General features: G+C 41.1%; 1 protein-coding gene across 2 annotated transcripts; it reads right to left on the bottom strand.

Moving 5' to 3' along the window:
• Positions 1–611: 611 nt before the first annotated feature.
• ubac2 (UBA domain containing 2) lies at positions 612–7,255 on the bottom strand. Of its 2 annotated transcripts, XM_034552680.1 has the most exons (10): positions 7,054–7,253; positions 6,264–6,388; positions 5,464–5,583; positions 5,010–5,116; positions 4,451–4,574; positions 4,286–4,333; positions 3,868–3,976; positions 3,374–3,516; positions 3,137–3,283; positions 615–3,044 (listed from the first exon to the last, which is right to left on the bottom strand). In XM_034552680.1, the coding sequence occupies exons 1-10, from the start codon at positions 7,082–7,084 to the stop codon at positions 2,937–2,939; spliced, it is 1,062 nt and encodes a 353-aa protein (XP_034408571.1). In that variant the 5' UTR covers positions 7,085–7,253; the 3' UTR covers positions 615–2,936. The 2 variants fall into 2 exon arrangements, with proteins under 2 accessions (XP_034408570.1, XP_034408571.1); XM_034552679.1 differs by having other exon boundaries at positions 612–3,044; positions 4,286–4,574; positions 7,054–7,255.
• Between the last annotated feature and the right edge of the window lie 2,941 nt (positions 7,256–10,196).

Here is a 10,196-nt window from a genome sequence, read left to right on the forward strand (position 1 = left end):
TGATCAGTGGAATAATGGGAGCGGGTGGGTGTGGCAACAACAACACCTGCCTGACTCAATGTCGCCATCTAGTGACCGACATGGGGAATGCTATTTTCACAATAACAGGTCAATTCATGGTCATCTCGCGTTAAGAAGAATTTCTCAAATGTTTTATAACACGTTGGACTTTAAAATATATATATATATATGTTATAGTCTAATTTCAGTAACATTGCAACCTTTTAAATACCTAATATTATGTTCTCTATAATACTGTATCTACTGCATGTTTCTGAAATACGCAAGGTACTATGGTAATTATCACAATGTATACATTTTGGAGAGGTTATATCACAAATGTTCTTCAATTTTTTACATCAATAATGAGCGTCTTTCTGGCGGAAAGTATATATATGTATATATATATATATATATACATATATATATTTCTACACTGGGCATCTCTGCTGTGGTTCCATTTAAAAAAAGCTTAAAAAAGCAACAAGAATTCATAACAAGACTCTTGGACAGGCAGCGAGAAAAGGCTGACTAACGACTAAAGCATCAGCAGCAACATCTGACAGATCTCAGGAAGTCTTGAAGACAAAAGAACACTCAGAAAGACGGAAGTGAAATAATACATCCTTAAAACAGTGGCAGCTGCTTTTGTCGTTACGGGGAAGTTGCTTGAAGACCTTTTGGGATTTTGAGTGAGTCTATTTGTGACCACTCATCAGAAGGCACATATGTCTTTGGGTGTGAGCATTTTTCACTAAAGAGTGTTTTTAACCCTCAAAACTGTTCAGGTTGGATATACTTGCAAAAGGAATAACAACTACTATCCAATGTTTCACCAGAGGAACAACTGCTATTAAATGTATCTGTTATAAAACCTTGTGTGATTTATTATCAAAATGTATCCGATTCTGAGGATGTACATACACTAGAATTTTACTTTTTTGTTTCTTAGCAGACAGAGGGTATTTTAACAAGCCATTACATTAAATTAACTTTTTAAAAAGCCAGTCTAAATAATAGTTTCACTTTTTCTCCGACACATTACTCATATGTGCTATTATTAAACATTATCTCTTGATACAAATGAGCCCGTCTCTTATCTTATCACAAGAGTGCCATCATGTGTTGAAAACTAGAACCACAACCGATAGGTAAGATAGGTAATCATATTGAAGCTATTAGAGAATCTTACTGAAATTGTATATTTGTATTTTCCAGAAGTTAATCTCAGAATTATTGTTTTTGGCTTTGGCTGCATGGGAAAGGAGTAGAGAACACTCTTCAGGCCCAACAGATGTTTGCATTGCATTCTCCACTTGGAAAAGTTATGATGAAAGTAACACTCAGCATTAGGACGCATTAGAGTGCGATTGGCAATACAGAAAACACCGTAGACTGTTTGTTATTTACGAACATGTCATTGTCATGAAAATAATTCAGTCTGCAAGTTGATATAGTCCACAGATAAAATATGATTCATTACAGTTCATCAGAAAGTTGTCCATGCAACAACTCCCTCATCACACCCATATACTGGTATACCACTCTAAAAAAGAAAAATATACACACATGACTGACTCATCTGAGTGGTCATATATTATCAATATTATTATGCACAAAATATAAAACTAGCATCTGTCTTTGACATCAATACATAGTGGCTGCAATGTTACTTCTCTTGCACGTTTATATACACAAAGTAGTTTCTATGCAGTGCATAGTCTCCATACATTTTCTCTATGTCATGATATTGCATATTAAATATCATGTCTTTTAAGACTCGCTATGATTCAGACGTGCGTTGGCAGAGAGAAAGTCTCAAACCCGGTTAAGACAGAATAAAACCTCGAGGAGTGAGTGTGCGAAAAGATGACAGTCGGGGCTGTGAAACATGACCTCCTCCTCGAAGGGCGGCTGTGAGCGTGTGTGCGGGCACTCGCGTCTGTAAATGTGATTATGTCATTTACAGAAGTCACCTCATAGATCCTGAGATAGCCGCCTGTCACCAACAATGCACCTGTACTGCTTACAAGCTTTGATAAAACAGCTCGGGCAGGAACGGGCCGAGCCCTTCTACTTCCACGCAGCACTGCCAACATAGAGAAATAACTGTGTCTTCAAATCGTATATTGTATTGTTCATGGGTTCTTTATTCATAAATGCTGACGTTGTAATCGTGACCTCTGCACCGCCTCGTGGGGTTAAAACAAAACTTCTAGCAGGTGCTGCATTAAGAGCGGATGGGCCTGAAATCCAAAATGAAAAGTACTTTATCCTAATGGGGTGAAAACATAACACAACGTTCTCCGATCCACAGTCACAAAAACCTTGTGCACCTCGTTCTTTTGTCTGTTTTTCCATGTCATACTTATCACCTGTCATCAAGGTATAAGATGCTGGTCACACGGTGGACGTGGGAAGCAGAGCGGCAGTACGCGACATTGCTTATGGAACGCTGTTACTGGAAGTCGGTTTCTTTGTGGAGAGGGGTGGGTTGGATCGCAGCCGATTTTGTGTGCTTCAACATCACTTGTTTGAAAGAAATAACCCACTTCATATTCCATCCACTGCACTAAAGAGTTCTGTTTGCTTTCTGCATTATGTTTCATAATAGCGGTCTAACTTGTCTGCCTTGAGCAATGACGCATGTTTCACACCACGACGGCCATCAGAAAGCTATGACGCAAATGTCTTCCACTTTGTGCTTCACACCTCCTCAATAATCAGCCTGCTGCCGAGCTCAGTTCAGGTTGAGTCGTCCTGACAACTGCCTCAGCGAGCAGGGACACAGACTTCAGTTTATCTGTACAAAATTGTCCATCATTCACGGTCTTTTCATTCTCTTCGTTTTGTTTTGTGCTCCTCTGCTTTGGTTGCTTCTCTTCCTGTTCTCTCTCTCTCTGTCCACATTCGATTCTGTTTTTTTCTGAGCTACATCAGTGTTGCAAGAGGAAGTTAGTTGCCATGTTGATGTCGTTGTTTGAAGCTCTGAGGGCCTCAAGGGCGTCAGTCCTGGAAAAGCCCATTTCCACTAACAGAGCAACCTGAGGGCGGGGGAAGCATCAGTAAAAAAATATTACAATGGACAAGTAATATCTAAATAAATGTAGACAGAAACACAGAGGCTAACACTCACCTGCGCCTCTACGACAGGAGAGTTGACCAATAGAGGGGACTCTGTGGATGGCTGCGTCTCAGCCTGGGGACGGGCTTCCACTGGGGGGCGGTTCGGTCCTCTTTGTCTCAGGGAGGGGAAAAATCTGGTCCACTGGAACAACCCAGACTACACACACGGGAAGGCAGACATAAATACTAGATATACTTTAAAGATCACACGCACACGCAGAAATAAATGCAACACGTATCCAGCTACCTGCGGCTGTGGCCTGTTGATCGTCGTGGACTCGTTGTATTGGGCCAGCAGCAGCTGCTGGTCGAGTATGTCCATCCTTTGTTGCCTCTGGATGTCCAGAGTGGCGCCCATACCCAGGGGCGTCTCACTGCTCGGTTGGGAGCCTAGATGACCACAGATGTTAATTAACAACATAATAGGCATTGGGCAGACAAAAGAAACATGTAACACTGTGTTAAAGATGTGTACATTAATCATCAAAGTGTAACATTGGGTGACAAAAGACTGATTTCAAGATATGCATGAATGAATAGCATCAATTTAACAAGTTAGCATGTGTTAATGTCTTTTGTGTTTTGCATTAAAGCACGGTTAAAATTCCTAAACTGTACAAGTACTTGTAATCCTCAATTAGACAGAGATGGACAACAACTCCATGTCAGGCCCTGCAACACTGGTCACTGTGCAAAGGCTTTACACAGGATTTGCATGCAATTACTAACAGTTGGACTCACTTGAGAAGATTGGCTCCAGAATATACCGGCCAATAAAAGACACCCAGGAAGGTACAAAGAGGAGCTTCTGTAACCAGAGAACATTGGAGTGGTACAGCGCTCCTGAGATCTGAAAGACAAAACATATGTGTTTTAGTTCTAAAGTCAATTGCCAAACCTGTATTAGGAAATATTAAAATGAATGAAATTACTTATATGAAAAGATACTTTATAAACGACAGAAAATAAACAGTAAACTCTGCATCTTTGCATCAACTTTTAGACCCTTTAAGCTCATTGTTTTGATTATCTGGCCCACATGTGTACCGAGTCCGACTTCAACAAACAAACCATGTACCTACTGGTCATTAATCACATATTGCAGTTATATACACTTCCTAAATACACATTAAATAACAAGAATAATGTTCTTACTCACCAGTCCACTGAGTGCAAGGAGCCACATGAAGGGACTGGAAGTCAATAGCTGCACCACAGAAGGAGAGCGGAAGTCAGAAACAATCCGGATCAGACTAGTTTGAAAGTGAGTGACAAAGAAAGCAAAATATATTAACATCCCCACACTAGTAGAACATGGGCTTACCTGCAGGCCTACTATGTAGACCAGAGACTTGTTGGTGATGTGGATTTGGCCCAGGACCTGGGTAACTGGCACCTTGGGGATCAACCGGTAGAAAGGCACAAACAGAGAGAAGACTGGAGCGAGCCTGGGAGAGAAGAAAGAAAAAGTCAAGAGGATGGGGATGACAGGAAAATCTGGGAAAGACAATGTAAGGCTTTTGGAACTATTTACTTTACTATTTTTTTGTTTGTCAAGCCATTTGTATGTACTTTTGTAGAGTCGGGTTATATACTGCTGTCACAGTCCACCACAATCTAAACACTGTATACTGAAATATAATGTAGGCAGAGGATTAAGAAAATTAAAAATTAAAAAATGGATAATGCCCCAAAACAATGTTCTACTAAAGTGACATATGAGTTAAACATCATAAACCAAATGCCAGACTATTCATATTGTAATTGGAGCATCCTCAGCATCCATGAAAGGGACAAAAAGCTGATCTCTTTCCACAAATGCAGCACATGAATTACTGAAATCTAGCATGAACTGTGGCTACTGAAGTGACCGAGCTACTCACAGTCCTGCAGGCAGTTCCTCCACCTCATAGTCAAACAGAAACTGGAAAGCCTGGGCCAGCAAGAAGTCTATCAGCGCAGAGAGACACCAAGTGCCCACCAAAAAGGACTAGAATAAAGATGAGCACCACATATGGTGATTAGAACAACACATAACAAAAACAACATCACTATCAAATGAGAACTGCTTTGTGCCAGATGAGAATATGAAGTTGCTACACAGGAAAAGATCATATTGATTCTGATTGATGATGATGCGTATAATCCAGTTACAAAAGATCTTACAGTTTCATTTTGTTCATTAAAGTAACTGGAGTGTTAAATGGCAATTTATCAGATTAAACTCATCCACTTTAGATGTTGTAAGAATCTAGTTAAACTAAAAACAATCAGCAAGTTTATTACATTTGTACAGATATACATATTCATACATCAATGGTTATTGGTACTACTTACGGCAAACTTCCTGGTGCCAAACCTCCGTTCAAAGATCCGGAAGTTGTAAATGAGCAAGCTGCTACAGAAAGCGTCCTTCACGTCCAGAAAGACCAGCCTGCCACACAACAAACTCCACACCTACAGCACAAGGTGGAGCAAAGTTATACACACATGCATACACATTATGATTTGGTGCAATGATGACTTTTCCAAATAACACAGCGAATCACTCTCACAATATTAGACCCACCAGAAAGCACTTATTTTAAAATTATGTTAAAACAGTTCTACAAAATAATACAAAGTCAACATGGTAGCTTTTTTTCAGAGCATTCAACTGCATCATGTGACCAAAAAGTGTAACTTCAATCAATGTGAGAAAAGGTGGTTGCATCAGGGGTGAGAGTGCAATCCCCGTTTCTGTTCAGAGATGCGTTTAGACAGCGGATGGGAATGGGCTTATTCTTTCTCCAGCCATACTCTCTTCTGGTCAATGACTTTTAACCCCTTCCTCCTCAATGCTGTTAACAGTTAGTGAGGCGATCACAAACAGTTGGTGTTGTCAGTTTTCTTGTGTTGCCTCAGTCTCACTGATGGAGTTCACACAACAACAATATATTTTCCATTTATATTGAAATAATTGCTTCTCCTTGGATCGGGTCTGCACCGAAGTGAGTCCTGGCTGGTTATAAGCTATTCTCTCCCGGGAAAAACAATGCATGTCTAAAACAAGAGTAATCTGGACACACTGGGTGTTGCTCTTTAATCCCTCACCACTGTGTCTCACTCACTAACAGACAGATACTGGAGACACATACCTGGTGCTGCTGTGCGACAGCCTGCAGGTTGTACACAAACAGCTCTTGGTACTGTGGCAGCAGGGTGAGCATCACAGTCAGCCCACTGAGAACCAGCAGGAGGCCTTTGGACAGGGGAGCCTTGTCTGCGCACACACACACACACACACACACACACACACACACACACACACACACACACACACACACACACACACACACACACACACACACACACACACACACACACACACACACACACACACACACACACACACACACACACACACACACACACACACACACACACACACACACACACACACACACACACACACACACACACACACACACACACACACACACACACACACACACACACACACACACACACACACACACACACACACACACACACACACACACACACACACACACACACACACACACACACACACACACACACACACCTTCTTCAGGGAGCAGCTTTGCATGTATTACGGTTTACTAGAAGAGAGAGAAGCAGCTAGCTAATTTGTATACTTGGGCAGACACAGAGACGATAATATGAATTTAGCCCTTTTCCACAAATGGCGATTGTTTTCCAAGATGACACTTTAACTGAACCAACCAGCTGACGTGAAATGAAAACAACCCACACATTTGGTTGTTAATTGACGTTACCTAAACGCAGCTGGAGGTTTAGCAGATAGATACTGCCTCGGGTAAATGAATGACAGCGCAAAGCTGGCGTCGGCTTGGCTAGCTAACGTTGCTGTGTGACCATTGTAGCTGCTTCTGGGATACTTACACAGGCCCCGAGACCCGGTGGTGGTGAACATGGTGTCCAGATGAGTCAACGGAATCCAGACGTAGATCGTGTTATCCCAAGTCAAAACTGACACTATAACACCGAAATAAAGTTTGAGAAAGGATCCATGCTGTAACTGAGGTGAAAGAGACAGGGGGATCTGCTACAGAAGCTCGGGAAGCCCAAAAAGAGTCACTTCGCAGTCCGCTGATATTTGACTAAAACTGTCCCGTTGAGGGCGCTGTTGCTCCGCGTTGAAGATGAGACGAGGCTCCCCATAAATATTACTGATAATAGCCTTATTCTAATCTTAACAACACATTTTCACGAAGGTCTTAAATACAGAGGAAATAACCGAGAATTATGAATAATTTATTTTGGTAATCAATTGCTGAAGTAACTAAATAATAAAACTATGTCCATTAAATGTGTCTAATTAATTGTTATAAATAAAGTAATAAAAGAGATACAATTAAATTAACTTGGCCTTCAGTAATCAATTGCCAATGTGTACTAGATAAGAAGGTGGAACTTATACTACTGATAATACTAGTAATAATAATAATAATAATAATAATAATAATAATAATAATAATAATGCGTTAAGCAAAGCAGCAAGAAAACCTAAAAATGAATACAAAACTAAATTCCCAGTAAAATAATAAAACATAACACATTCCCTATCTCTGCCCTTCTTGGGGAAAAGTTGTCTGAATCAGATGCTGCAGTTCATGTACTTACTCATTGTAAGCCACTACTACTGCTACTACTGCTGCTACTACTACTACTACTACTACTACTACTACTACTACTACTACTACAATGTCAGTAATAATGATAATTATATTTTCAAAGCAAAGCAGAGAACAAAACAAGCAAGCAGGTTCAATTATTTGAAGCAAATTAATGTAAACTGTCTTTTTTTTAATGACAGATCACGGTCCCAGTACATCCAGAGCACTGAGAGCAGGGCTATCTCCATCTGTAGACTTTGTGACCACTAAGAGGTCCGTACCCAGGTTGAGAACAATGAGATCTGACAACTGCAGCACCCTGTGTCTTGCTCACAGGCATTTCAGCAGGGATGCTGTAGCCGGATGATCCTCTTGTGAAGGGCAGTCACCTTACCCACAATGCCATCCTGCTGTTATCTGCTACATCTCAGACAGGGTATTCCCAAGCCCTGAAGCACTGGTCTCATAATGTTTGTCACCGATGACCATTTGCTCAGAATGTAATATGTGTTTATGGGTTGGATATGCAGAGAAGCAGCAGACAGGAAGTGTTTCATGTCTTGAAGCCATGTGGTCAGCTTTCTGACAGAGAGGTAACTGTGTTAATTATCCTCGGGGCCTTGAGCAGGATGTGGCTCCACCAAGTCTGTATTATTAATGGATTTTTCTCATGGTCCTCTTGTCCTTATGCACACAGTCTCATATCTCGTCGAGGTCCAGACTTCCTTTGACTGCTTGGTCTTACACGACAGCCTGCCAGTTTTTCTTCACATCAAACCGTGTGTATACACCTTCATGGTGAGCTGTGATTGCTCCTGAGCCAATTGATTGAATGCTTATGTTACGTCCAAGTGCATTTGAAAAGATATGGCGAACAGCTGTCTAATAGTGTTGCCTTTCCCCATCATCCACAGATGCAGTATGCGTGTTAGCTCCCATTGGTTAGTTCCCACCCATTAGGTCTATTTGGCTGCTTGTGGTCAGATGTGACTGCGAAGCAGAGCTCAGGAACAGCTTGCTAATTGTGTTTCAGTCCTTCTCTGTCACTGATGTAGGAGTGGGGTCTAAAAAGGTTGCTTTGCCCCTGTTCTCAATCAAAGATAATCAGATTAAACAGCGCAGAGATGTGCGAATGTGTGTATGTGTGCTTACCAATAAAGAGAGTCCAGATTTGGAGACAGCCTTGACTCCTGCTGTTTGCTTTGTTCATTAAGAGGAGATGAGCAGATGGTTTGCTGGTCTGTTGTGCAGTACACACATGCAAGAACACACACACAGAGGCACGCGCACACGCAAATACACATACACACATGCATGCTTGGCCCTGTCACCTTAGCTTTATCCTCCATTTATCTTTTCCATTACACGTCTCTCGGCAGGACAATGCTACTCTGTGAATTGTGAGGGATGTGTGTGTGTGTGTGTGTGTGTGTGTGTGTGTGTGTGTGTGTGTGTGTGTGTGTGTGTGTGAGAGAGATACAAGGGAGCGTAAATGAGTCGAGCGGTGCTGAATTAAGTCACAAACCTTTTTCGTGAAGACAGCCTGTGAGGTGGTCATCTGAAATGCTGATGACTCATTCATACATTCATTTATATGAATCATTGCTATTCACATGTCAGCCACTCTGTATTCAGGAAGAATTGCCTGTAATTGAGGTATTGTTTAAGTCCTGGACCCCCAGCTTATCTGCCCGTGCCCAGGAAACGGCACGCTGCACACTTACACAAGGTTGCATGAGCAAAATCGGGTCTACTTCAAGGATTTCTTTGACACAACAAATGGCTTCAGAACAAAGTGAAATATTACTTTAGTAAGCTTGAGAAAATCCTGAGTGTGTACTGTGTTTGTGCGAAGAGGAATTTGCTTCAAATATTAAAAAAGCAATCAATGTTCAACAGCATTTGTGATCCTCGACCCTTTACATAATTTATCACATATTCATTCATCCGCCGTCTGCATCAGTGGAGGGAGACTTGGTGTAGTTTTGCATGTCTCCAGCCACACACGTTTTGCTTTGAAATATCTCTAAAATGGATGCAGAAATACTTTAGTATACTATATATACATAATGAGCTACAATTGATATATGTTGCCGGACATTTTCAGGGCTGCAATCCAAAATAACTATAAAATAACGGAAAATATATTCATTAGTTTAATTGGATATGGCGACATCTTCTGCAATGCTAATATTTGGCCTGCAAAGATGATAAAATAGCCACATTTTATTTTTTTCCACAGCAAAAAGCATGTTCTTCTCTTTTGTCTTTCTCTTTCTATGAATTTACTTAACAATTTATTGGCCTATGAATAGCACCTCACTCTTCTTTATCCTGAGAAAGAAACATGATAAAAAAACTGAGCGCAGCCACAGTGAGAGAGAGAGAGAGAGACTGCATTGTCATCAT

The sequence above is a fragment of the Cyclopterus lumpus genome, chromosome 15 (assembly GCF_009769545.1).
Source record: "Cyclopterus lumpus isolate fCycLum1 chromosome 15, fCycLum1.pri, whole genome shotgun sequence".
Lineage (NCBI taxonomy): Eukaryota > Metazoa > Chordata > Actinopteri > Perciformes > Cyclopteridae > Cyclopterus > Cyclopterus lumpus.

Coding starts and splice junctions, on each gene's coding strand:
- ubac2 (XM_034552679.1), bottom strand. CDS start 7,084: ATGTTCACCACCACCGGGTCTCGGGGCCTGT. Junction 5,584..6,263: donor CTGTCGCACAGCAGCACCAG/GTATGTGTCTCC, acceptor CTTGTGCTGTAG/GTGTGGAGTTTGTTGTGTGG. Junction 3,517..3,867: donor TCTGGAGCCAATCTTCTCAA/GTGAGTCCAACT, acceptor GTGGTCATCTAG/GCTCCCAACCGAGCAGTGAG.